We start from the raw sequence: 27,284 nt of genomic DNA on the forward strand, positions 1-27,284 counted from the left end.
TGCATTCTGTTGTTCAAGGATGTGAGTCTGCCTCTCCGCTAGGCTAGCCATTGACTCTAAAAGGCGCTGCACACTAGGGTCTAAAAATGCTGGAGCTGTGTCAACCCTTGGTGGTACGACTCTATCTGAATGTCCCACTTCTGGATTGGCACTTGACTCTTGAGTTTGCTCATTATGCGATTCATGTTCAATCTCTTCTTCCTGAACCCGAGGTGGAACTTCATTTCCAACACTAAGATGTGGCTCTCGCTCAGCCTCAAGTACTTCCATAAGGGGGCGACTCTTATGAACTCTTCGCCTTGCCATACGCGCCTGTATAACAAGACAATTAAAACTTAGAATACTAGATCGCTATTAAACATCATCACTAATCGAATTACTAACTACAATACCCTATCAACTTTAATTCTAAAATAACTAGTCTACAGATTCATAACTTGGCTCTGATACCAAAAATGTAACGACCCAATCTTGGCAAGGCAAAACCCTGCCAAGAGGGTGCACCTCAAACGCTATAGCACATTTCAATTGCCTAACATATATGAGATGATCTATTCAAAGACAAAAAAAATATTATCATGCTACAAGATAGTTCCCAAGCATTTCCTCCCAAAAAAATATAATACATACTAATCACGAATCCATCAATACATCCAACTTCATAAGCAATTTTTACAATCAACCTCCTTCATAAAAAAAAAAGGGTAAGCTTACATCCAAGAATGACCCTAAGCAAAACCTCAACCACAAGATGCCCACCTGTGATCCTTCAAAAAAAATTCTAGTCTTCCAAGTTGAGGCGAGCCACACAAAAGTCTATGAATCTGAAAAAAAATTATTTAAAAGAATGAGCTAAAGCCCAATGAGTATACCAATACCATGGAGTTATAAAACTTGCTCCTACCAATAGGGTTCAAAATAAAGATACTAAACATAAGAGCTTAATTGGACTTCATTTTATACAAAATAAAAATAAAAATGATGCAATACAATTTTCATAAAACGTTATCAAGATTTTTCCAAGGAATCTCATAAGGCAGAAAAAAAAAAAACATACATTTGGATAATGAAAGTAAACAAAAATATAACTTTTCAATACATTAAGATTTCCTGTCCATCATACAATCCACTACATAGCCTTAGGGTCGCGTTACCTCGCGACTTAGGTGGTGACGGTACCGTTACCCAGAACATAACCATAGGAGCATAGCTCATGTCATCGTAGCACTTCAATTCTTGTTTCAATGTTTCGGTCCCCAGGACCCCTTATACATACAACGACCCTTATGGTCCTTAAAACATTTCGGTCCCCAGGACCCCAAAGCATTTTGGCCCTTGTGGCCCCAAAGGCTATATTCGGTTATATGATCAAATAAATAAATACCCTCACATAACATTTCACTGTTATTCAATCATCATCATCATAAAATTTGAAAGACTCAACTTAAATAAATTCTCATAAAAAAATTAATGCTTCATTATACAAATGAAATCGTATCTTTATTAAAACTCAACCCTTGGCCTCAATAAATTTATAGATTTTCTTTTTATACATATATCATGATGAAATGTATCATTCACTTCCTTTAATTCAAAAATTATTTTCAAACTTTGTAATAAAGATAGAGGTAAGGTAATTTCCATGGTAAGTATACTCACCTCCAAAAATAGCAAAAGTGTAGATTTGAAACTCTACAAATTAATTTCCAAGAGGTGGAGAGATGCCTTCCTCCAATCCTAACAATTAGTAAATAGGATCTCAAATTAGGAAAAGCTTTCAATGAAAATTACAACATCTACAAAAATGATCCTAAATAAAATTATGCTAAGGAATGGCAAGCTAAAGAACTCCTCCAACTTTAAATCACCCAAACAAATAACTTATCCAATCTCCATAACACCCATCCTTTGAACATCTTTGAGTTAGTAACTTTTTAAATATCCAATCAATTTATATGCACAATACCACCATCAATTTACTACAAAAGTCAAAAATCAACATTTTTGTATAAACTCAACAACTTAAGTAAAATCTCTTCAATCACTTATAAAATTCCTCCATAGAACATAGAGATACCCAATCCATCATTTATCAACTCAATTTCAACATATAAATTCCCTAACACCAAAATCCCCAATTTTTACATCACATTCAAACCCTAGATTAACCCAAAAATCTAAATCTCCAAATCAACCATCAAATTGACCATTTTTTTTTTTTAAACATGTAAAACATTCATGGAAACTAATTGAGAGTATAAAATTCAACAAGCAAACCCCAAATCATAATAGATCTAAAACACAAAAATTTCATCATCTCTAACTCAAAATATGTAAAACCTTCAACTAAACTTTTAGAGAAAGATTCTTACCAAGTACAAGCCTCTAATCCATCAAGAAAATAAATCCCATGCTTTGATTCTTCAAAAGATTAAGAAAAATCTAGAGTTTGTGCTTCTATTGTGTTATTTTCGGATGGATTCAAGGAGTGCCGACCGGACCCATTTTCCGGCGAGATAAGGTGGCCGGAGGTGGTGGAGATGGTGGGTCAAGGTGGTGGTGTAAGGGTGGAGCAAAGGTGTGGTGTTTGGCCTCCAAGAAAGTAAAGGAAAATGAGAGAGAAAGTAGAGAGAAGTTAGAGAATGAAGAATGAAGAAAAAAAAAATATGCACTTCTAATTTTTTTTTTTTTTGTGTTGAAATGGGGTGTTTGGTTACACCTACCATCAAGTTTGGAGTTGGGTTTAGATATCCTAAATGGAGTTTAACATAGGAGTGTGTTTGGCTCTAGATGAAAAGTTGGGAATATTATATTTGCCAATTTAGGTCCCTAGGAAGAAAACAAAAAAAATGTCATTCCACCCATGTAAACCAATTGAGTTGTAATCTCCTCAACTCCATTGGTAACTTCTGCCTCCCCTTTTAGGTTGCTAATCAATGAATGTATAAGGGTTTTTGCTTTTTGATAATTAAATGAGATTTATATAAAACAGTACAAGGATTTTTTTTTTTTTTAATAAATGTGATTTATATAAAACAATAAAGGGGCCCACCACGGGCTGGGCTTCCCTCTAGTCCGACGGGCTGGAGGGTACTGTTGGACTAGTGGGAGCCCATTACGAATTCCGCTTCGATAATTCGAACCGTTCAATACGTAAAATTAGTCGAGTACTATATGCCTATAAAAAATCACATTGATCGGATATCGATAGCTATCTCATCGGATCAGATTTCTGTCAACCGTTTATTTTTTCATCAACTATTTTTTTTATACAAAACTGATTTGATCACGTAGCTATCGATATCCGATCAACATAATTTTTTACTAGCACATAGTTCTCGAGGAGTTCTACACATTAAATAGTTCAGATTATTAAAATGGGACACGTGGTGGACCCCCACGAGCCCAACAATACCCCCAATCCGATCACAGACTGGAGCCGGAACAATAAAAATAGATAATTAACGAAACAACTTTAACAAAACAAATCTGTTATGTGTAAAGTTTATGATTTAAAATAAGAATAAGTTAGGTTGATTTGGTAATTTGATTTTTTAAAATTTTTTCCTTCCAATAATATTATTGTCATTTTTACCAACATTCCACCAAAAAAATCATTTTGATGTGATAGGAGAAAATTTGAAAATAGTAGTCAAATTAATGATTAATTTTTTGTAAAAAATATTTGAAGGATTGAAAATTTTCACTAGTTTTCTCCAATATCTTAGTAAATGTCTAAAAAATTTCTGATTTATAATAAAAACTGATAGACAAATTGGATGATACACTAAACATTGTGGTTTGATAGGGAGAAATTCATGACAAGCCTCTCCACATGATCGTATTTATGGCCAAAATTAATACAATTTTTGTGATCAATACCATTTGTGTGAAACATCCTCCACGTTTTTGTGTAAAAATTACCAAATTATCAATTTAAAAATAACGTAATCACTACAAAATAAATTCTTGTTTACAAACAAGTCAAAATCTTCCACCATTATGACTTTGCAACATAACAACACAAGGCCCAAAATTGAAATTTTAATTTCATTTTTATGATCAAATAAAAATTCATATTCATAACAATTTAAAAAGTAGTTTAACTGAGCATATGTAATCCATTAATCTCACACTTTTGATATAATTATACTAACCTCCCTTGAAGTTTTTAATTTACATTACAGTTAGGTCATTTTTATCAACAATTCGTTAGTTGTATAAATAAAAAAAAATTATTGTCTTCTCCTTTCTACTAAAATATATATTTATTTTTATTTATTTCAGTGTCTACCTGTTATCTGCATCACTTTAACCTTTATTAGAAGGGAGATTAGTATAATTATGTCAAAAGTATAAAATTAATTGTATTATTTCCAAATCTCAAGAGAAGAACAAATTAAATAAAATACCAATTGAGACTATTGTGTGACAAAAGACAGTAATAATAATAATTTATATAACCAGGAAGGGAGGTTTTCCTTTGAATTTACATTGAAGGAGAGTTGCTATGCTTTGATCGCCCCTCTTATCCTTTTTTGCACCCAAAAAAACAAAAGGTGAAATATAAAATGCACTTGGCCTTTAGTTTCTAGCCATTCTCTGTTTGTATGCTTGGGATGTGCCCTTTTAGGCTGCCATCAACACAAAAAATGTAGTACTTGAAGCACACTTATTTTCACCATTGGCAAACCTTGCCTATGGTGTAAATGCGGAGACTATTGGACTTCTTACCACATGAGTCTCATTAACCTCATACCAGCCTAAGTACCCATAAGTCCCATTGTACTCATTCCATGACCTGACTCCCAAATCAATTTCAACTGTCAAGTTGAACTCAGCCTTACTGTATTTCCCCGTGAAGGAGATTGTTGATGGCTGCACAATAATTTTCGTACCCATTGGAGCCGTCACCTCTGCTAGATACACCAAATGTGAATCGACCATATTAGTCAGCACCCTCTTAAAGGTGTAACTTGTAATATCAGTGCTGTTCAAGATGACGATAAATGAAGGATAGTTAAGATCCAAACTAGCATTTTCACAGTTGAAATCGGACCTCCTTGTTATAATCTGAATCTGTTGCGCTGTATAGTTCATTCCACAGAGGAAATCGATGTAGTCTTGGACCTCCATGTCATACACAAGTCCAGGGTCCATGGCCTTGTTAGGGTTCACATGTCCTGCCCCAAAATCAAGAGGAGTCCCTGCAGCTCCAGTGGCTATGTCAATGATTGTGCCATTCAAATTATCAAACACATCTGCAGTAGTCATCATAGAAGATCGAATAGCAGCTGAGTTCCAATCCCGGTGGGCTGCTTTCAACAGTGCGGCTATGCCAACTATGTGGGGAGACGCCATGGAAGTGCCAGACACAATTACATAGTTTGAGAGTAATGAACTGCCGTGAATATACGCACTCAACCTGTTGGGTACCCATCCAGCCAAAATCTTGTATCCAGGTGCCAGTATATCAGGTCTAAGTGTTGGAAAAAATGGTTTATATAGGCTTATTTTGGGCTAACTTTGAGCCCAAAATTGAGTGGGCCCGAACGTCTTTTGGGGAGGGTCCAAAGAGGTGAAGTGTTCCTTGCCGCGTGGCAAGTCACACGGTGAAGACGGTTCGTCAAAACCATTTATGAGTGAATGGAAACATAACGTCGTTTTCGGGTTTATGGAATAGACATTTAAAGAATGAAATGTGGGTTTCCTTGGAAAGGGTTGTCCCACATTGAAACTTTAAGAGAGTTTTGTTAAGTTTATAAGCTCTAGCCTACAACACTTGTGTTGGACCCCAAGGGGCACCCCAAGTTTGTAGAAGGGAGGAGTTATAGACAAAGTGAGCCTTAGCCAAAATCACCACACGCGCACCGCCGCCGTCCGTCCAGCCCAGCCTGAGTGTGAATCAGGTCAGTTCTTGTATTATTGCATAAATTTAATTCATATTTGAATTCCAATTTTTGTCCAACATTTAAGTCTCCTTCTATCCGAAATTTCTCTCAGATTCAAACTGGAAAACTGCCTAGCAGGTTCGATTTTAACTGCCCAGCAGTTACAGATCTGTTATTTCCGAACAGATTCAAAACCTTGCAGCATATCTGTTTAAATTCAAAACAGTACCTGTTCATTTCAAAAGTGCACCTGTTGGATTCAAAACAGCACCTGTTCGGGGCTGTGTTTGCTACCTATAAATACCAACTTTCCAACAGTGTTTTTAGATCCGAAAATCAATCTGCAAATTGTCTCTTTGTTGTCCAGTATTTATTTTGTGCATTATTCTTCATTTTAGTTTTAGAATAAAATTCAGAGAGTAAGAACACAAGGTTCTAGTTCGTTGAACAAATTTGTTTGAAGTGCTTCTACAAATTTGTGAAGATCATTGTATCCTGGGAGATAGACGCCACTCAACTGTAAACACCGTAGCGGGGCGAATCTGTCTTAAGAACAGAGTGTCACACACTCGACTTGGTCTTTGAATTTAATTTTTATTTGGTTTGACAAAATAAATTCTGTAAGTCTTTATTTATTTATTTTGTTTGATTTAGTTTCCATTTATTTTATTTACACAGAAGGTTGTTCCAACAATCTTAAGACAGATCCGAATTATTCTGTTTACAGAATTTTTCGTTTGTTTCCTTTTCTCTTTCTTCTTTTAAGAAAATTATTTTTCTGTGAATTTACAAATTAATATTCTGGTTGGAAAAACAAATAGTGGTTATATGCTATTTGATAGATAGTAGTAATATACTGTCTATTTTTTTTTGACAACTAGTAATAATATACTGGTATCATTAACAATTCAGAATATATATTTGTGAAATTTTGTCAAAAATTAATTTTGGTTTTTAGAATTATTTTTTGAGTGTTCTTTAATTAAAAATAAATTAGATTTTTAATTATTGGAGTGTTACAGAAATTTAATTTTCTGTGTGGAATTAATTTGGGTAAATAAAATTTTATTTTAATTCCAAATTAATTGAAAAATAAAAGTTAAATTCTTATTTCTTTTATTTTACAGAATTTAATTTCCTATGTGGAATCAATTTGTTTAAATTATATTTTATTTTATTTTCAAATTAATTGGAAACAAAAGTCACATTCTTGTTTCTTTTATTTTTACAGAATTTAATTATGTGAATTTGGATTAATTTTCTGTGTAGTATAAATTCTAATTATAATTTTGTTTTATAACTTAGAATTTATGGCTTTTGAAACTGGTCAAACTAATATTCAAACTAGTACTAGTATGGTGATTGCCATCACACCAACCCCTCCTTATGTTGGGACTGTGCCAGTGAATCATGGTGAAAAACCAGAAAAGTTCTTAGAAACTGTTTTTAAAAGATGGCAGAAGAGAATGCTATCTAAATGAGGAGAAACAAAGAAATACAAGTTTAATGGCATGTGTTACATTTGTAACAAAAAGAGACATTGGGCCAAAGATTAATGGATAAAATTTCTAATGGTGTAGATGTCATAAATCTTTCTGCAGTTGTTTCCAAGATAAATCTTGTCGGAAATCCTAAAGAATGGTGGGTGGACACTGGTGCTACTTGCCATATCTGTGCCGACAAAAAGATGTTTACATCTTATTCTACAGTGGGCAACGGTGAACAACTTTTTATGGACAACTCCTCAACTTCCAAAGTTGAAGGACAAGGAAAGATTGTACTAAATATGACATCAGGAAAGGAACTCACTCTCAACAATGTGCTGCATGTACCGAACATTCGCAAGAATTTAGTTTCCGGATCTTTGTTGAGTAAGAATGGGTTTGGGCTAGTTTTTGAAAGTGACAAGTTTGTACTTACCAAAAACGGGATGTATGTAGGAAAATGTTACATGTCTTATGGCCTTTTCAAAATGAATGTAATGACTGTTGTACCCTCAGTTATTAATAAAAATATATCTTCTTCTTACTTGCTTGAGTCTTCAAATTTATGGCATGGTAGATTAGGACATGTTAATTATGGATCTTTGCGTAGATTAATTAATATGAAATGTTTACTTAAATTTGACATTGATTCAAATCATAAATGTGAAATTTGCGTTGAGGCAAAATTATCTAAAACTCCTTTTCATTCAATTGAAAAAAGTACGGAACCACTTAAATTAATTAATAGTGACATTTGTGATTTTAAATCAATTCAAACTAGAGGTGGGAAAAAGTATTTTATCACTTCTATAAATGACTATACTAGATATAGTTATGTTTATTTAATTCAAACCAAGGATGAAGTTTTGGAAACTTTTATTCAATATAAGAATGAAGTTGAAAATCAATTTTGTAAGAAAATCAAAAAACTAAGAAGTGATAGAGGTGGTGAATATGAATTACCTTTTAGTAAGTTTTGTAAAGAATATGGAATAATTCATCAAACCACCGCTCCTTACTCACCTCGGCAAAATGGAATTGTTGAAAGGAAAAATAGGACTTTAAAAGAAATGATGAATGTCATGTTAATAAGTTCTGGATTACCTCAGAACTTGTGGGGGGAAGCAATACTTTCTGCAAATTATATTTTAAATAAAGTACAACGAAAGAAAGTGAATCAAACACCTTATGAAATATGGCATGGGAGAGTACCATCCTACAAATAATTAAAAGTGCGGGGGTGTTTGGCTAAAGTGGCTATTCCTAGTCCTAAAAAGACTAAGATAGGTCCTAAGACCATTGGTTGCATTTTCATTGGTTATGCCAAGAATAGTAGTGCATATCGGTTTTTGATTTACAAATCAGAACATACCGAAATGCATGTAAATACTATTATTGAGTCTCGGAATGCATCATTCTTTGAACATGTATTTCCAAATAAGACTGGACAAGAGACTAGTACTCATAAAAGATCTTTTGATGCTATTACTAGTAATGATCAAGAACATGATCAAGAGCAAGAGTTAAATCAAAATGAAGAAGAGGAACCTAGACGTAGTAAACGTGCTAGAACCTCAAAATCTTTTGGTCCAAATTTCCTAATGTTTTTGTTAGAAAATGAGCCTTTAACTTTTAAAGAGGCTATGTCCAGTCCTGAAGCTCCTTTATGGAAAGAAGCTGTCAACAGTGAAGTTGAATTCATCTTGCAAAATCACACTTGGGAATTAGTGGACTTGCCACCAGGTTGTAAAGCTCTTGGGTACAAGTGGATTTTCAAAAGGAAAATGAAAGCGGATGGATCAATTGACAAATACAAGGCAAGACTTGTGGTCAAAGGTTTTACACAAAAAGAAGGTCTTGATTACTTTGACAAATACTCACTAGTTACTAGAATAACATCCATTAGAATGCTAATTGCCATTGCATCTCTATACAATCTAGAAATTCATCAAATGGATGTGAAAACCGCTTTCTTAAATGGTGAGTTAAATGAAGAAATTTATATGAAACAATCAGAAGGTTTTTCTGTTCCAGGAAAAGAAAAGAAAGTGTGTAAATTGGTTAAATCATTATATGGTTTAAAACAAGCGCCAAAGCAATGGCATGAGAAATTTGACAAGGCAATAATGTCAAATAGATTCAAAATTAATGAGTGTGACAAATGTGTTTATATTAAAAATACAGACAAAGGTTATGTCATTGTATGTCTTTATGTAGATAATATGCTCATCATAGGTAGTAATAATGATTTGATTAAAACTACTAAGAAAATGTTGAATAAACATTTTGACATGAAGGACATGGGTATTGCTGATGTAATTCTTGGTATGAAAATTACCAAAACATCAGAAGGTTATGCTTTGTCATAATCTCATTGCATTGAGAAAATACTTGACAAATTCAGCAAAGATGATGATCATCTTGCTAGAACACCTGTAGATGTTAATTTGTTTCTATCTAAAAATGTACAGGAAAGTATTTCTCAATTAGAGTATACCCAAATTATTGGAAGCTTAATGTACTTGATGAACTACACTCGCCCAGATAGAGCTTATGCAGTAAGTAAATTAAGTAGATATACGAATAATCAGGGAGTTGTAACGACCCCATTACGTATAATGATTAGTGCTTGATTAATTAAGAGGATTTGAAATTTAATTGCCGAGATTTACGAAAATTATGGAGATTGACTCATACATGATTCTATTGAGGATTTATTTTGGGATTAGAAATAGAATGCCCAAATGGCTCAAGAGAGTATAATTAGTGAATTAAGCTATTTTAATTTTGAATATCGGACCGTGTGGAAGTTTAATTACACAACAACATTTTCTTAGTTTAGTGACATTTGAAAGTGCCACAAAACTATTGGTTTAATGACATTTTTTAGTCTTGTGGCATTTTGAGCAAGTGCCATTTGTATCTGTGCCACGGTAGATACTTGCAAGTGCCACTACAACATCATGGCTAAAAACTTTCAATGACATTTTGATGTCATGGTAGATATTATTTGTGGCACTATCAAGCGCCATTAAAAAAAGAGTTAGTGACACTTATAAGTGTCATTACACCATCAAGACTAAAACCTTTCAGTGACACTTTAATGTCATGGTAGGCACTATTCGTGATGCTATCAAGTGCCATTCGTGACGATAATTCGTTGTAGAACAATTTGATCGCTCTTGCGGAAACTCGAACCGCCAACCTCCCGCACCATAAACCTTATACACCACACTCTTCCCACTACACCTCTATAGCACCACATGATTATATATGCAACATATATTATTTATATAGTACATACATCCATATTAATATAAAAGTATATGTATAAACATAATTATTTTATTGAATATAATTTATGTAAAATAAACTATTTAGTAGCAAAATAAAAAAAGACCACTTTTGGCGACTAAAAATATTTTTTAGTCGCCAATTCTATACTTTTGGCTACTAATTGTTTTTCAGTTGCTAAAAAACTTAACTTTTGCCGACCAAAATCGGATTTGGTCGTCGAAAATGCACTTTCAGCTACCAAAATTTTGGTCGCCAAAAAATTTAATTCCCGCCTTAGGATTTTAGTTCTCCCGCGCTAAAAATGACCGCTTTTGGCGACTAAACTTATTTTTTAGTCGCCAATTTTACTTTTGGCTACTAAATTTTTTTTTGTCGGTAAAACCCATATAATCAGCCACCAAGCTTATTTTTAGTCGCCAATTGTAGGCTTTTGGCTACTAAATTTTTTTAGTCGCCAAAAAACTTTACTTTGGGCTACTAAAAATTTTTTAGTCACTAAAACCCATATAATTAGCGACCAAACTTAGTTTTAGTCGCCAATTGTAGACTTTTGGCTACTAAAATTGTTTAGTCGCCAAAAAGCTTTACTTTTGGCTATTAATGTTGTTTAGCTTTCAGCGACCAAACTTTTTTTGGTCAGGAAATTTAGTAGCCGAATGTGCTTTTTCCTGTAGTGTATATTGAGTTTAATTTATTTATTTTTAATCATTTACTGCATTTTAAAAATTTAGAAAATATATTGGCATTTTTTATTTTTTTAAAAATGCCATTATAATAGTTTGGAAAGTTTTTGGCTTAGTGGCATTTATCAAAATACTATAAAATATTTGTTTATGACACTTTTCACCTAAGTGTCATAAAAAGTAATTTGCACCTACCTAGTGTCCTGACATTTTTTAAAAAATGTCATTGCTACTAAAGTTTAGTGGTAGCTGTTAGTAAATGTCACGAACATAATTTTGTGTCATTATTTTATAAAATGTCATAAAATTGATGTGACATTTCTTATTGAAATGTCACTAGAGCCTTATATGTTTGTGGTTCTGTAGCATTTTTCTAAAACATTTAATACCGATTTTATTTTTGTGGCATTTTCTAAAAACATGCCACTAGTGTAGTGTCACTAAAGTGTAAATTTGTTGTAGTGACATTTTTGTTGTAGTGAAGTGACACTTTTTTTAATTGAAATGCCACTAGAGCCTTGTATGTTTGTGGCCCTATAACATTTTTCTAAAAAATGCCACCAAATATTCTTTTTATGACATTTTTTAAGAACATGCCACTATTATGATGTCACTAAAATGTGTTTTTGTTGTAGTGTTGGCTATTCGATTCAGATTTATAAATTGAGATTCAATAAAATTGGGTCCGAATTGGGGTTAATTAAGTTAATTAGATTATGAGGATTGAGAATTGTGATTATTGCGAATTAAAGTTATTTATAGAACGTCCAATTTGAATATGTAATTTACTGTTGGAAATTTGAGTCTGATCAGGAATTGAAGGCCTAATGATTTGGGAAATCAAAATTGATAATGATAATAAATTTAATTTAATATTTGGAGCCTTTAGGGAGTCTGACTAAAAATCCTATTCGGATTGATAAATTTAAATAAAATTAATTGGGCCTTAATGGAAGTCAAATTAGACTAATTAAATTATGGGAATTGTGATTTGTTATGATTAATTATTTGCGTGTTAAATAAGATTTATAAAGACTACGTGTTATTTAATTAATCTAATCTTAACCATAAATCAAGTTAAGAAGGATCTAGAATTGTGAGTGTGTGTGGGTGTGTAGAGAAACCAGTGTAGGTGTGCAGAGAAACCAGATATGTGTATATTGTTGTTGCGCTGGCAGCATTGGATCTGTGCTCGTGTGTAGTGTGGTGCCTCAAAAGAAGTTGTGTGTGTGTAATACATGTGCTGGGAAGTTAGACTCAAACATATAGAAAAGAGAAAAGAGAGAACCAAAGAAAGAGAGAGAGCTTCATTGTTTTTGCATGCAATGTAATTAATCTGCTGGTGCAAAACCGTGAGAAAGAGAGAGACAACCGTGGATGAGAAAGAGAGAACCGTGAATGAGGGAGAGTTCAACTCCTTAAATCTTTGCTGGAAATTTGAAGGAAAACCAAGGGAAAAGTGAAGAAAATGAAGGAGAAACTCAAGTTTGGCTTGGATTTGTCAAAATTATGCAAGATTAAATGTCTATGAAGGCTCTAGGTAAGGATTTGTCTCTTAAAACTTGAAGATCCTATGGTATGGAGCTGGATTTATGGGCCATTACATGTATTTTGCTTGAGCATGTTAAGAAGAAGGTGATTCCTTACATACATACAAGAATATGTTGGATTTTGAAATTATATGTTACATGCATTCTAGGATTGAGTTATGTTGAAGTTCAATCTTATAATTTGAAAGCTATGGACAGGAATTTAGACTAGATTGATACATACATCATGAATTTTGAAGGAATTAAAAATAAAGCTTTGTAGATATTATGAATTGTTAAGATTTGGGTTTGCATGTAAAAATCAAGTTTATGGAAAATAAATTAGAAGGTAATTATTAAGAAATTGATGTTGAGATTAAATATTTGAGTTTGATTTTCTTCATCCTTCACATATTTGAAGTTTTCCATTACATGCATGGTAAGTTTTCAAGATTTGAGAATTTAATTCATACTTTAAAGTTTATGAGTTTGAGATTAAATTATGATATAAATTACGAAGTCAAATTATAAATTGAGCTTGATGATGTAAAATTGGTTGGATTTGGTAAGTGTCTTATACATACATTTTGGATTTTGAGGAACTTAAGGTAAACAATTTCATGTTTTGAAGAGAAGAAGGAAGAAATTTTATAAGAAAAATCAAATTTATGGAAAATTAAACATTGAGTTAATTTTGAATGTAGAAAAAATTAATTAGTTTTAATCTTAATGTCATACATGCAAATATTTTCCTAAGGGTCATATAACTTCAATTTCATGTACATTAAAAGGAATTAGTAAAATGGTGTAGAAATTGAAGTAGATTCAAAATTTTAGAAGTTAATTTGAAAATAACCCTTTTGAGTTTGAATTTATTTGTCTTGTAAGAGTTCAATCACACATGCATCATGCAATTTTAAGAATTGGAAAGCCTAATTTGTATCTTAGAATTGTGGGTTGATATTAATAAGATGAATTAAAATTAGATTTGGGCAATTGGAACATGATTTTGGTTGAATGTTTTCTAATTGGAAGTGTTTACTAAATCATACAATGGTTTTCTATTTTTGTGTACTAAAAATACATGTTTTGAGGTTTTGAATATCAAATATGAACTTCAATTACAATTTTGAAAATTTCAGAATTTGTGTTGTCCGCTCGAGCGAGGAAAGTCTCGCTCGAGCGTGAAAATCGAGCTCTCAGTAGTTTTTCAAATTTTACAGTCCGCTCAAGCGACCAAAGTGGCGCTCGAGCGAAGGCCCATTTTCAGCATATTTTGAAAAATTGCATTTAGTTCACATTTATATTCTCATCTTTTTCCAAGGCATTCTAGACATGATTTATGACTCAATATAGATTAATAAGCTACCAATCAACATAGATTAGTTAGTTGAAGGATGAATCATTGATCTAGTGGTAGTTGTTTAAGAAGCCAAGTAAAAGATTAGTCTATTGGGAAAAGAAGGGCTTAGTAATGAAAGAATATGTGAAATAAGAACCCGGTTTATTTGAATGAGAAAGATTAAGCGTAGTAGAACTTCGGACTATTTAGACGGAAAAAGACTAGGAAAGTCAAGTTTGATCAATGGAGTAATATTGTATCTCAATGTGTATATGTTATGTGCTTGTGTAGGTCACGCGCCATTGTCTGCCTAATTTATCTGATATATCTAGTCTGTCTGATTCGCTTCTGCAGCCATCTATGAGTAATAACTCTGTAAAGTTATGTTTTAACTTAAGTGTTTTCCGACTGGTATGATATGATCTGTTTTTCTGAAATGCTATCTTACGAATTATGAATAATGCCCAATTTTCTGAAATGTATTTGTGGCACCTTTAGTTCACATGGCCCTCGCCCGGGGGTAACAATACCATGGCCAATCTGCACGTGGCCCTTGCTTGGGGGTAACAATACCATGGCTACTTGCGCGCAAGATATGGACCTTTATGGTCGTTGGTACCAACTATGTATGTGGGTCTCTGGACCAATCTGATTTGATAGCTAATGGGTGTACCACGTATGATCTTATGCAAAATCTGAATATGAACGTGAGTATGTATCTAAATCTATGTCTGTTTTGAAGTTTAAATATGTTCTGATTTAAATATTGGATCCTAACTTGTGCTGGGCATCATTCATAAAAACCTTTTACTTTGTTATTATTCACTGGGCTTTAGCTCACTGTATTATTTATGTATGCAGGTGATCAGGCGTGTGACCAGGCTTAGAGGCTTCTGTCTAGAACCAGTTTTGTCAGCCAACCTATGTGCTTGTCGTGGAGGTTCCGGATATGTCAAGTGATTATTGCTATGTGATCTAAAGTTTAAGTTTTATTTTCGTATTTAGTTGAACAAGTCTTGTGTATTTTGTAAATAGGGTTAAGTTCCTTTTTGTCTAATCTGTGTTTATATGACGACTTAAAGTTAATGTGTATATGTGTACGTAAAAAGTTTAAAATTTTTCTGTCTCATATAAGTCTGCACAGCTCAATGGACATTGTATATTGTTATTTGCTTCCACTAGCCCCTAATATTATTGTTAGGTTTTATTTTTGGCAATCCCGTTTGACAAAACTCCTTTCAGTTATATTTATTTTCGCACTTTTATTTCAGTGAGGCTATGAATGTTTAGATACGAATCCAACCCGAATTGCGCCTTTCAGAGAAGTTTGTGATGCTAATACAATTGGCACTTCGCTGATTATGATGGGAATCGAGCTGCCCGGTCAGCTCGCAGGGGTCCAGGGGGCAGTGCCCCTGAAGCAAAATACAAAAATGCATTCCAAGTTGCATGTCCGCTTGAGCGGACTTTACCCTGCTCGAGCGGAGAATTCCTGGTTCCAGCAGTTTTGGTCGCCTGTAAAAGTACTAAGATGTGTAATTTCGCGCTCGAGCGGGTTCTCTAGCCCTCGAGCGGACCTCTGTTATATCACGCGCATATTTTGCTAAAGCCACTCGAGCGGGCTGTTGGGCGCTCGAGCGAAGATCGCGGGACAGATTCTATAAATTCGCGTGTTGGGTTAGATTTTAGGATTACTACTCTAGATCTTCTTTTTGGGTTCTAGGGTTTATATCTGGGGATACTTTGTGAGTTTTCTTTGATGTTTTGATTGAGTATTCAACTCATATTTTAAAGAGTATACATCAAAGGTTTTGTTTGTTCTACAAAAGAGAGAGTTGTTCTTCGGTAGATTCTGAAGAATTCGAGCCTGAAGCTTTGGTGGATTCCGGGGTGGCTTATCGTAAAGACAATTCCGAGGTGAAGACGGGTTGGAAGAGGCACATAGAGGTTGGTTCAATTAGGCGTGGATTCACTAGGTAATTGAGAGTATACCTGTGTAATTCCTTTAAATCTTCTTAGTGGATTGTTTTGTGGCTGTTGCCCATGGTTTTTTAATCACAGTTGGAGGTGTCCAATTGTGATTTTTTCCACGTTAAAATCGTTGTGTTGATTTGTCTTGATTGTTTGATTGGGATTGTTATATACTGTTTAAAATTGTTACATAATCACAAATCAATATCTAGGGGATTTCTAGATTTTTCAATTATGTTAATCTGTCTTAGAGGCCTTCGGTAATCCTAGGATTACTAGCCGGTTACGATGTTAAACCCATAGGGGCGGGTTTGGGTCGTGACAGGAGTAGAACACTGAAAAGCAATTATAAGGATTCTAAGGTATCTCCGATTTACTCGTAATATTGGGCTGAATTATACTAGATATCCAGCAGTACTTGAAGGATACTGTGATGCAAATTGAATATCGGATACTAGAGACTCAAAGTCCACCAGTGGGTATGTCTTTACTCTTGGTGGGGCGGCTGTATCTTAGAAATCTTCCAAACAGACTTGTATTGCTAGGTCTACTATGGAATCAGAATTCATAACTTTAGACAAAGCTGGGGAAGAGGCAGAATGGTTTCGCCACTTCCTTGAAGATATTCTAATATAACCTAAACCAGTGTCTGCTATATGCATACATTGTGATAGTCAATCAGCAATTGGTAGAGCACAAAGTCATATGTATAACGGTAAGTCACGACACATTCGTCGTCGACATGACACAGTGCGACAACTATTCTCCAATGGAATTATTTCCATTGAATATGTGAAGTCTAAAGACAACATAGCGGATCCACTAACCAAAGGGTTAACAAGAGAGTTAGTTGAGAATTCATCGAGGGGAATGAGACTTAAGCCTATTAAATAAGAGTTACCACAACGGCAGCTCAACCTAGTTGACTGGAGATCCCAAAATCTAGGTTCAAAGGAACAACCGAGTTGTGAATGACTCAGAAGGATCACTGGGGAGTCTAACTCCTACCCATTTCTTTGATGAAATAGTGATGTTTGCAACGGTTTAGGTTAGGTAATACTTTTAATGATTCTTATATCAAGGTATACTTAGTGGAGTATGGCTGGATACTCTTCATAAGAATCACCTATATGAGTGTGAATTAGGCCGGTTCTATGAGATTTGTGAAGGGCTACAATTCTCTAGAGCACTCATGAAAGACCAGGTTGTTCAGGGCCAAAATGAACACAATAATGAGAACTAAACTGTGTCTGGGGATATACTGTGTGAGTTCTATTGTCTTGGTTTACACAAACGGCTGAACAGTTCAAAACTTCATGTTCACTGGTTAGCTAGTAAATCTGATAATGTCTCACAAGGGAAGGTTCAAAGCCAAAAACTACCTATCCTTTGCAGAATATTTCCAATTTATGTACTCTCTGTATTGAGATCATGTTGTTGCATTTTCTCTCCGTCAAATTCCATTCATGTGGGGGATTGTTGGAAAAAATGGTTTATATAGGCTTATTTTGGGCCAACTTTAAGCCCAAAATTGAGTGAGCCCCGAACGTCTTTTGGGGCGGGTCCGAAGAGGTGAAATGTTCCTTGCCGCGTGGTAAGTCACACAGTGAAGACGGTTCGTCAAAACCATTTATGAGTGAATGGAAACATGACGTTGTTTTCGAGTTCGTGGAATGGACATTTAAAGAATGATGTGGTTTTCCTGGGAAAGGGTTGTCCCACATTGAAACTTTAAGAGAGTTTTGTTAAGTTTATAAGCTCTAGCCTACAACACTTGGGTTGGGCCCCAAGGGGCATCCCAAGTTTGTAGGAAGGAGGAATTATGGACAAAGTGAGTCTTAGCCAAAACCACCACACACACGCGCTGCCCTCGTCTGTCCGGTTGTGGGTCGGGTCAGTTCTTGTATTAATTTTTTGGACAAAATTCATTTGAATTTTTTCAAAAAAAAATATTGCAACACCTGTTCGGGGCTGTGTTTGCTACCTATAAATACCAACTTTCCAGCAATGTTTTTAGATCCAAAAATCAATCTGCAAATTGTCTCTTTGCTGTCCAGTATTTATTTTGTGCATTATTCTTCATTTTAGTTTTAGAATAAAATTTAGAGAGTAAGAACACAAGATTCTAGTTCGTCGAACAAATTTGTTTGAAGTGCTTCTACAAATTTGTGAAGATCATTGTATCCTGGGAGATAGACGCCACTCAACCGTAAACACCGTAGCGGGGCGAATCTGTCTTAAGGACAGAGTGTCACACACTCGATTTGGTCTTTGAATTTAATTTTTATTTGGTTCAACAAAATAAATTTTGTAAGTCTTTATTTATTTATTTTGTTTGATTTAGCTTCCATTTATTTTATTTACACATAAGGTTGTTCCAACACTAAGTACCCATGGAGCCTCTGAACCCGGCCCTCTTAACGAAAAGCTCGTAACTTGAAGAGCCGGCTTGACACCTAGTAACACTACAAGAAAAAGCAGAATTGGCGACTAAAAATAGAATTTTCGTCGCTGAAAGTAGCAGAATTGGCGACTAAAATGGCTAAAACAGTTTTGTAGCCAAATGTGTAGTTATTGGCAACTAAAAATCAGTTTAGTCGCCGATTATATGGGTTTTAGCGACTAAAAAAATTTTAGTAGCCAAAAGTGAAGGTTTTTGGCGACTAAAAAAATTTAGTAGCCAAAAGTATAGGTTTTGACGACTAAAAAATAGTTTGGTCGCCGATTATACGTGTTTTACCGACAAAAATAAATTTTGTAGCCAAAAGTGAAGCTTTTTGGCTACTAAAAAAAATTTAGTAGCTAAAAGTGTACAATTGGCAACTAAAATTCAGTTTAGTGGCCAAAAGTGGAGGTTTTAGCGACTAAAAATAAGTTTAGTTGCCAAAAGTGGTTATTTTTAGGCGGGAATTAATTTTTTTAGCGACTAAAAAATAATTAGTAGCCAAAACTATAGAATTGGCGACTAAAAAACAAATTTAGTCACCAAAAGTGCTCTCATTTTTTTTTTAGTAAATAATTTATTTTTTACATAAATTATATTGAGTAAAAATAATTATGCTTATATATATAGTTTTATATTAATACGGGTCAATATAGTATATAAATAATATATGTTGCATATATATTCATGTGGTGTTACAGTGACATAGTGGAGAGAGTGTGTTGCTAAAGGTTTAGAATGTGGAAGGTTGATGGTTTGAATTTTAGAAAAAGCAAGAAAGTAAGTATTTTTTTTTTTTCACGGAACAACCTTTGGCGACTAAAATTATTGGTTGCCAAAAGTGTTTCTTTTGGCGACAAAACGGTTTAGTCGGCGATTCATTGACTATTGGCGACTAAAAGATTAGTCGCTACATGTATAAATTTAAAAAGTGTAATTGACTATTGGCGACCAAAATTTTGGTCGCTAAAGACCTGTTTTTTGCCGACTAAAACTTTTTTAGTCGCCAATACCTCCGGCGACCATGTTTTCACGACAAAAACGGTGACTAAAAAATTTAGTCGGGAAAACTAAAAAGTCGACTTTTGGCAAGGTACTTTTTCTTGTAGTGTAATGTTATCTGGAATTTGATACTCACAGTTGGGTTTTCAAATCCAACTATGTAATCCTTCATTAATTCTCCATCTTTAAGGCTCACAACCACAAATGGAGTACCGGAAGAAAATATCTCGACAGAGTTTGAACTTACGATAGCTCCAGCAGCTCCTGATCTGTTCAATTCTTTCCACTGCAAAATCTGCGGATTCATTGATGTTTCGTTGTCAAAATCGCAAAAGATATACTTCCCTGCAACATCTTTAGGGTCTAGGGCACCAAACTGACAAATTTCTTTGCTTTTATTTCCATGTCCGAAGTATATAGGGACTTTGGAGACTAATAGGTTTTCAAGGTAAGTAGACCTTCCGGTAACTGATAAGACCGATTGCCAAATGTGACATGAGCCAAAAAATCTCGATCAATAGTTCCTGCACTGACATTGGTGATCCAAGGAGCTTCATTAAACAGCTGATCATGGCCACTATTTCCAGCTCAACACGACACGAAAATCCCTTTTTCCATTGCTGCAAAAGCACCGATTGCAATTGGGTTTTTGTAGAATGGAGCCTCAGGGAAGCCTAATGACAAAGACATCAGATCCACGCCATCAGCTATGGCCTGGTCCATACCAGCCAGTATGTCGCTCGAGGTTGTAAGGACGGGTTCATTGAAGAAGAACACTTTATACATCGCCAATCAAGCTCGGTGCCATGCCAATGGCTTTTCCCTTGGCATAACCGAAGTAACTAGCACACGGCACTGGGCTGCCAGCAGCAGTGGATGATGTGTGAGTCCCGTGACCGAAAAAATCCCTTGGAGAGTCGTAGTCTTCAGTTGCTGATATGTTGAATCCAGCTTGCTTCATTGCTTTACTAAAAGACCGTGCACCGATAAGTTTCCTGTTGCAATGAGAAGAATTAAACTCAGTTCCAGTTTCACAGGCACCGCGCCAACGTGCTGGCACCGGAGGCATGTCATCGTCGTTGAAACTCTCACTTTCAGACCATATCCCGGAGTCGATGATACCAATTATCATGTCATCCCCAAACCCCGCCACGGGCCATAGTCCGACATCTTCTTGCAAGCCAAGAAACTTTGGGGAATGGGTTGTGTGGAGATGGCCAAATGTCTCTGCGTACGTTGCAAAATGGCCTGGCATTTTCTGCAGCTGTTCGGGCTGGGATTGTGACAGAACTGCACTGAACCCGTCTATCACGTGATTATAAGTGTAGAGATGCGTCGGGGGAACATTGTCTGTGGAAGAGAGGGATGACAGTATCGATGTGTACCAGCTGTGGGGTGTGGAGAAGGGAGCTAGCATAGCTGACCTGTCCATGTGGATGATGTAGCTTTGATGGTCTTCGGACAAGGAGGATGATATGGAAGATATGATAAGAAAAATGAAAGAATAGAAGAGGTAGGAAGGCTTTCCATGTTCCATTGTTATGTACACTAATGCTTGATTAACTATGAGATGAAAGATCAAATGATCTCATATATAGGCAGAGCCGGCCCTTGGACAAGGCTGGTGAGTCCGTGACCTCAGGCCCCAAATTATGTTTAAAAAATAGGCACCGAATAATTTTGATCTTAAGTTGCGTTTGATTAATAATTTTGGTCTTAAGTTATGTTTAATTTATTGAATTGAAATTGAATGAAATAATCACTTTATTATAATATTCATTCTCACGTTTGATTTATTAAAAATAAAAACAAAAAGGATAAATTACAAATACACCCCTGAGTTTTAATTAAAATACGAATCGCAATTGTGATTTTAAAAATTACATTCTATCCCCTGAGATTTTTAATTTCATGACAAATCGCCCATTTTATTAATAAATTATCAAATCAATTAACAGTTTTTAATAATGTTAGAAATATATTTTAATTAATAATTTAGCTAATTTTATTATTATATAAGAGAGTAATCACGAATTTTATTTTTTTAGTTAATTCTCTTGAATAAATTTTTTTGATAAGAGAGTATTTATAATTTTTTAAATCACAGAAGGCAATATGTATTTTAAGCAAATGTATTTATAATTTACCTAAATAAAAATAACAAATGAAATTATCATTTACCACTATGGGAAAATAATACCATTCTACAAAGATCAATTATTCTTCTTGTGCCTCCAAAATGTCAGGCCGGCCCTGCATTGTAGGGACGTGAGCTAGAGATGATTGATAAAGTCAAGGGCATACATATACGGCTAGTAATGTCTGTTCCCTGTTTCAATACTCTGACATTTAGTCCATGTCCTCAATATTAGAATCAAAATAATAATATTCCCATCACAGATTTGTTGTTGTTGTTGATTTGAAGACAGGGATAGAACCACCTTCATATTCTAATATTCTGGTATTAGTAAGATTTTAATGTTAAAAATATTTTTCAGATTTCAAAAATGAAAGATATTTTTGGTCCAAATATGTTTGTTTCTAAAATCACTTTCTATTTACTTTCAATTTTTGTCGTACCAAATAAAATAAATATTTCAAACTGCAGTATATATGATTGGTTTCAGTTTTTCAACTAACAAAATTAAAAAGTTCGGATTTGATGCTAAACAATATTATTCATACATATTCCTTCATTGTGCCAAACAATATCTGAATGGATTTGCTTTCATAAAAACAAAATCTGCAAATAAGTTTTAAGTGGCGATATGCTTAAATGGGAGGACAACAATTTTCGAATAAGATTTTCGAAGCAAAAATGCAAATATCCAAGTTCTAAGCATCATTATTGCTACTGAAGCTACAAATGCTAACGCAACTATTCCACTAAACCTCGCCAATGAGGTTATTGAATCCAATCCAAAGTTAAATCGAGAGGCAAAAATATATTGTAAGTGCAAGAAACTTTACATCCCAATTGTGAACAATCTATTTCCAAAAGCTACTCAGGCCATAGATAGAAATGATCGTAAAGTCGTTGCAAATGCGATCAATAAAGCTCGTGTTGGGGGTTTCAAAATGTTCAAAGCTTTTGGATCACATTCTGGAAAATGTATCACTAGAGATTAAGATGAGCATAAAGAAGACAGCAAATGTTCATGTCGTAGAATGCTCTAGTATAATTAGAGTAGTTGTAAAACAATGGTTGGCTTCATAACTAAAAACCAACTTTTATATGAGCTCTTAATTATAATTGAAATAATAATAAAGGAATTAACTTTCAAGTGTAGCATTTTAAATGGATTAAAGGTTTTTTTTTTTTATTCGAGTTCGAGATTGGTTGCTCGAAAAATGAAAAGCTAAGCACGACACAAATGGAATTTTTGTAACACTCCAAACCCAACTCCTTTGGGCACGGTGCGCTAGCTAAAATCCAATCTAACATTTCCCAAATAGCAATCTTTCAAATCCACAATAATAAATAAAATGGTATCCAATTTACAATTGCTTCTGATCTTAAATAATACACAACAGAAATCCTAAAATTTCTATCATGGATAAATCTTCATACAATCTGATCTTGTACTGGATCAATATGTATACATTCTGATAAATATGTATGTGCATATTTATGAATGTATATATGTATGCATGCTTGTTTGAAGTTGTAGAGATGGTAGAGATACAAAACAATGGCAAAAAACTGATTGGTGGTTTGTTTTCAGCAATGAAAATGAATAAGACTTACTTGGAAAGAAACAACCTATGAGGGACAAAATCTACTCTCTAAATGGAGTTATATATCAGAACAAAATCTAGTCAGCATGAAAAGTAATCTCTAAAAAATGGAATCATCTCATTTTAGATTCTATGATAAAGCAAGATATAGTCACTCCAAATTTATGTATTGATTACCTTAATTTTCTCCTCGTTTTGTAGGTAAGTAGTTGAAGAATAGGGTGGGACAACAGTACAAATCTAGTCCTCGGTGCCAAGACATACAGTGAGTTACAGAGTTGCGTTATCCTATGAGCATAATCGTTAGTACTAATAAAATCAATTGAAATATGACAAACAACATAGTTTTACAAAATTGCAATTCATTCCAGCCTCAAAGAGTTCAATACTCAGACAATTTTCTTTTAGCATCTTTAACAATACAAGCCATGATACATATTTTATACCTCTTCCCCTCACAAAATTTTAGCACAATGTAAATAGAAAACAAATAACATCCCTACTCTCGCAGTTTTTCTTCTCTCCCCTCTTTTTCCAATTAACATGTCTTGTAATAATCATGACAAATGCATTAAACTGCTCGATTGAAGGAAAGTTTCAATTACTCAATGAGGTAGAGAGCCATGCATACCTGAATCAAATATGATCCTGTGCTTTACAATTCAACCACAGCTTCGTCAAAGTGCTCCACCCAAAAAAGTCCAAAATCCATTATCAGTGGCTAAAACAGATGATTGGTTGTCCTCAAATGGAGGGTATAGCCGAAGGAGATTGCGGAGAACCAGTTTCAAGTAGAAAGCTTCTACTACAATACGACCTAGATGTACTTGAAGAAGAAGCGAGACATCTCCACTGTGAAAAAACACCTCGGCTCTATGCATTTTCCCTTTACTCCTTCTCCCTCTCCCATCAGTTCCTTCATACTCTTCATCTTCCACAGCTTCAACAAACCCACTATGCATCGGATCTGAACACTCGTACAGAAGCCGAAGAACTTGCTTAATTGACGGTCTAGCCCGCCCTTCTCTCTGGGTACACCATCTCACAATTGTCGCTACTGTTTGAAGTTGATCAAAGTCGAACAAATCACCGATACTGGGGTCCACAAGCTCAGCAAGACTTGACTCTGAATTCAAAAATACTTGGGACCATTCCACCAAATTCTTGTTGTCTTGTATTGCTCTTCTGCCAGTAACCAGTTCTAATAGTAGCACACCATAACTATACACATCACTTTTTTCGGTGAGCTCTTGAGTGGTCACATACTCGGGATCCATGTAACCTGAAACTGAAAGTCATGCAGTGTTCGACTCCCTTCAGGGCAAGTACAGAGAATTTTTGTGTTTTCTGAAAACAATTTTGTTTTTTACCTGGAGTGCCCCTGATGTCAGTGTTCACTGGTTCAAAGAAAACTGATCCATCTTTTGAAGCATGCAAAAGGCCAAAATCAGCAACCTGTAAAACAAATCATGGGCGGGAAAAAAAATATTCCAAAACCATTCATGTGGATGTGCTAAGATGTCCAGTAAATATCAGATGGGCTATTCCAAGATGATAAAATAATAATTAACTCAGTTAATGTTGTTTAGTTATACCAGAGAAATTTGAAGACTACCCGAATTTTAAATTTCAAAACTCGTTAAAGCCTTAAAGGGCATCTAACTTGGTATGTTACCTTCGCAATGAAATTCTCATCTAATAAAATATTGCTGGACTTAATGTCTCTATGGCACAGTGGAGGATCACAATAGAAATGGAGGTACTCCTGCATGTGGAGATGTCAAATTAGAACAAAGTGAATGTCACAAGATGAGAATTAGACTGCAAATGAATGTAGTAGATTTTGAAACTGTAGTATATTGACTCATAGGTAAGCATTATTCTGCAAATTACCAAGGCATTTGCCACATCAATGGCAATTTGAATTGTAGTCTGCCAACTCAGAGGAGTTCTACCTGGAGCTGCACATAAATACAGAGACATTTAAGACTTACTAAAAGAAGCCAACTCCAAAGATTTAATTTCCATTGCATCTGAACGCGTCAATTCATCATGCAGAATAGATAGTCATGACCGAAGTTTGATATGGAATCAATATGTTTTATGTGTCATATTTTGTCAAATAAATACATGGATTATGCAATAGAATTGCAAGGTTCTGTTTGAAGAAAATAAAAAATAAAAAAACTTATATTCCATTTTAAAAGATCAAGCACCAACAAAAAAGTGAACTGAAGAAATTGACAAGCATACTGTGAAGATGGTCTTTCAAGCTTCCATTAGCCATATACTCATACATGAGAAACCTGCCATAAACAAAAGAGAGTTTTCATTTTTGTCAAAAAGAAGTCAAATATATGTGTGCACACATCTGTATATATAAAGGTGGATGGACTACCTTTCACGTCTTTCAATGCAAAAGCCTCTAAGAGAAACAAGATGACGATGATGCAGCCTAGCAAGAAGCTCTATTTCTCTACAGAATTCATCCTCAGCTTGCTCTGAAACTTTGTCCATCCGCTTCACCGCTACTACGGTACCATCACTAAACTGAGCTTTGTAAACAGTTCCAAATCCCCCTTGTCCAATTATTGTGTTGAAGTGATCTGTTGCCTTCTTTGTCTCCTTGTAACTGAATTTTCGAAACATAGACGATGGGCCTGCATTTGGTTCAAATTCCCAAATCCCCCCCCCCCCCCCCTCCCCCCCAAATTAAAATTTTAAAAAAAAATGAAAGAGAAGGAAAATCAAAATGGCAGAGACAAGGATAAGACCCAAAAAAAAAAAGGTTACAACTTTCATATGCTAAAGTCAAGACCACGTAACAAGAAAGAAACGAGAATTCTACCTTCCAGAAATTTTCTTGGAGGTTGAGTGTAGCCTTTTGAAGAGGACTTATCAATGGTCTCAGAATCCTCTAGCTCTCTTCTTTTCCTACGAATCAAAAATATCAAGACTACCAGCGACACAACTGCAACTGCTGTAACTGCTATACCCAGACATGGAATTAATGTGAGATGAAAGAGATGGTGTGTTTCGTTAAGATGCGGACTCAAGGAGAGCTGGCCTGGGCTAGCAGCAACCAATGGACTCGGAGAAGCCTCAGGTGAAAGCAAAGATGGGGATGGCTCCGAAGCTAGCATGAAAAATGCAATTAAACTATAATCAAATGGCTTAACATATAGATATGAGCATAATGGATAACATCTACAAACATTTAAGATAACCATCATATGTGATGTGAACAGATAATGGGTAAAATCCAGTGTTAAGAGAAAACATCAGAAATAAACTAAATAAAACGTGGCCATCTTTTATGCATAGGCTCGTATTACTCAGCAGATTTTTTTCTCTTTTTTTTTTTTTTTTTTGTTTTTGGGAAACTATGTAGCTAACATTCCATAAATTACTAGTCAAGTTGAAAAAAATGAGGTGCACATTGAATGGTCAGAGCTTACAGAAGTTCTTTGTTTCTTGGCATTGTCTCATAAGCCAACACTAAAGACTTACAAGCAGTTTCTAAGGAAAAGGTGAGGTGAATTTGAGTAGTCAAATCTGATCTCGTCAATGCTGCCAGAAATACTTTTGTAAAACAATATTATTTGAGGAAAATATATACATCATAAGATCAATATGATACAAAGGGACTAGAACAAATCAGGGAGAGGCCTTCTGGAACTTTTTTCCGTTGAACCAACATCTCAAGGAGTGGAGTCACTAGTTTGTAATGAAGATTGACAAACCTTGCAATATTTACATCAAATTGGTTTGTGTTTGTGCCCTTGTCTAATATTTCATTTGATCAATTCTTTTGGGAGTATTGTTCAAACTTCTCATTTAATCTTGCACTTCAAAATTTTTTATTATTATTTTTTGTTAGATATGGTAATCAACTATTCTTTAC

General features: G+C 34.7%; 1 protein-coding gene, 1 long non-coding RNA gene and 1 pseudogene across 4 annotated transcripts; 1 reads left to right on the forward strand and 2 right to left on the reverse strand.

Annotated features, from left to right (window-relative positions):
* Window positions 1–4,519: 4,519 nt before the first annotated feature.
* On the reverse strand, window positions 4,520–21,186 carry LOC114289027 (subtilisin-like protease SBT3; annotated as a pseudogene).
* Window positions 12,567–15,318, forward strand: LOC114300496 (uncharacterized). The gene is made up of 2 exons (XR_014360269.1): window positions 12,567–12,895; window positions 15,088–15,318. It is a non-coding gene; the product is annotated as an uncharacterized LOC114300496 (long non-coding RNA).
* Window positions 21,187–23,725: 2,539 nt separating the features above from the next.
* LOC114289033 (putative receptor-like protein kinase At1g49730) lies at window positions 23,726–26,884 on the reverse strand. Of its 3 annotated transcripts, XM_082914053.1 has the most exons (8): window positions 26,839–26,884; window positions 26,229–26,516; window positions 25,779–26,040; window positions 25,634–25,686; window positions 25,274–25,341; window positions 25,056–25,145; window positions 24,751–24,835; window positions 23,917–24,668 (listed from the first exon to the last, which is right to left on the reverse strand). In XM_082914053.1, exons 1-8 carry the CDS (start codon window positions 26,867–26,869, stop codon window positions 24,058–24,060), a joined length of 1,488 nt encoding a protein of 495 aa, XP_082770179.1. In that variant the 5' UTR covers window positions 26,870–26,884; the 3' UTR covers window positions 23,917–24,057. The 3 variants fall into 3 exon arrangements, with proteins under 3 accessions (XP_082770178.1, XP_082770179.1, XP_082770177.1); XM_082914052.1 differs by lacking the exon at window positions 26,839–26,884 and having other exon boundaries at window positions 23,726–24,662; window positions 26,229–26,635; XM_082914051.1 differs by lacking the exon at window positions 26,839–26,884 and having other exon boundaries at window positions 26,229–26,639.
* Between the last annotated feature and the right edge of the window lie 400 nt (window positions 26,885–27,284).

Source organism: Camellia sinensis, chromosome 2 (genome assembly GCF_055761805.1).
Source record: "Camellia sinensis isolate YWXY chromosome 2, ASM5576180v1, whole genome shotgun sequence".
Taxonomy (NCBI): domain Eukaryota; kingdom Viridiplantae; phylum Streptophyta; class Magnoliopsida; order Ericales; family Theaceae; genus Camellia; species Camellia sinensis.

Bases quoted from the DNA above. Each gene is read 5' to 3' on its own strand.
- LOC114289033 (XM_082914051.1), bottom strand. From the start codon at position 26,613: ATGATGGTTATCTTAAATGTTTGTAGATGTTATCCATTATGCTCATAT. The intron at 26,041-26,228 runs GTAGAATTCTCG...AACCAAATGCAG, and splicing joins TCCAAGAAAATTTCTGGAAG to GCCCATCGTCTATGTTTCGA. The intron at 25,146-25,273 runs GTAATTTGCAGA...CTCCACATGCAG, and splicing joins TTGATGTGGCAAATGCCTTG to GAGTACCTCCATTTCTATTG.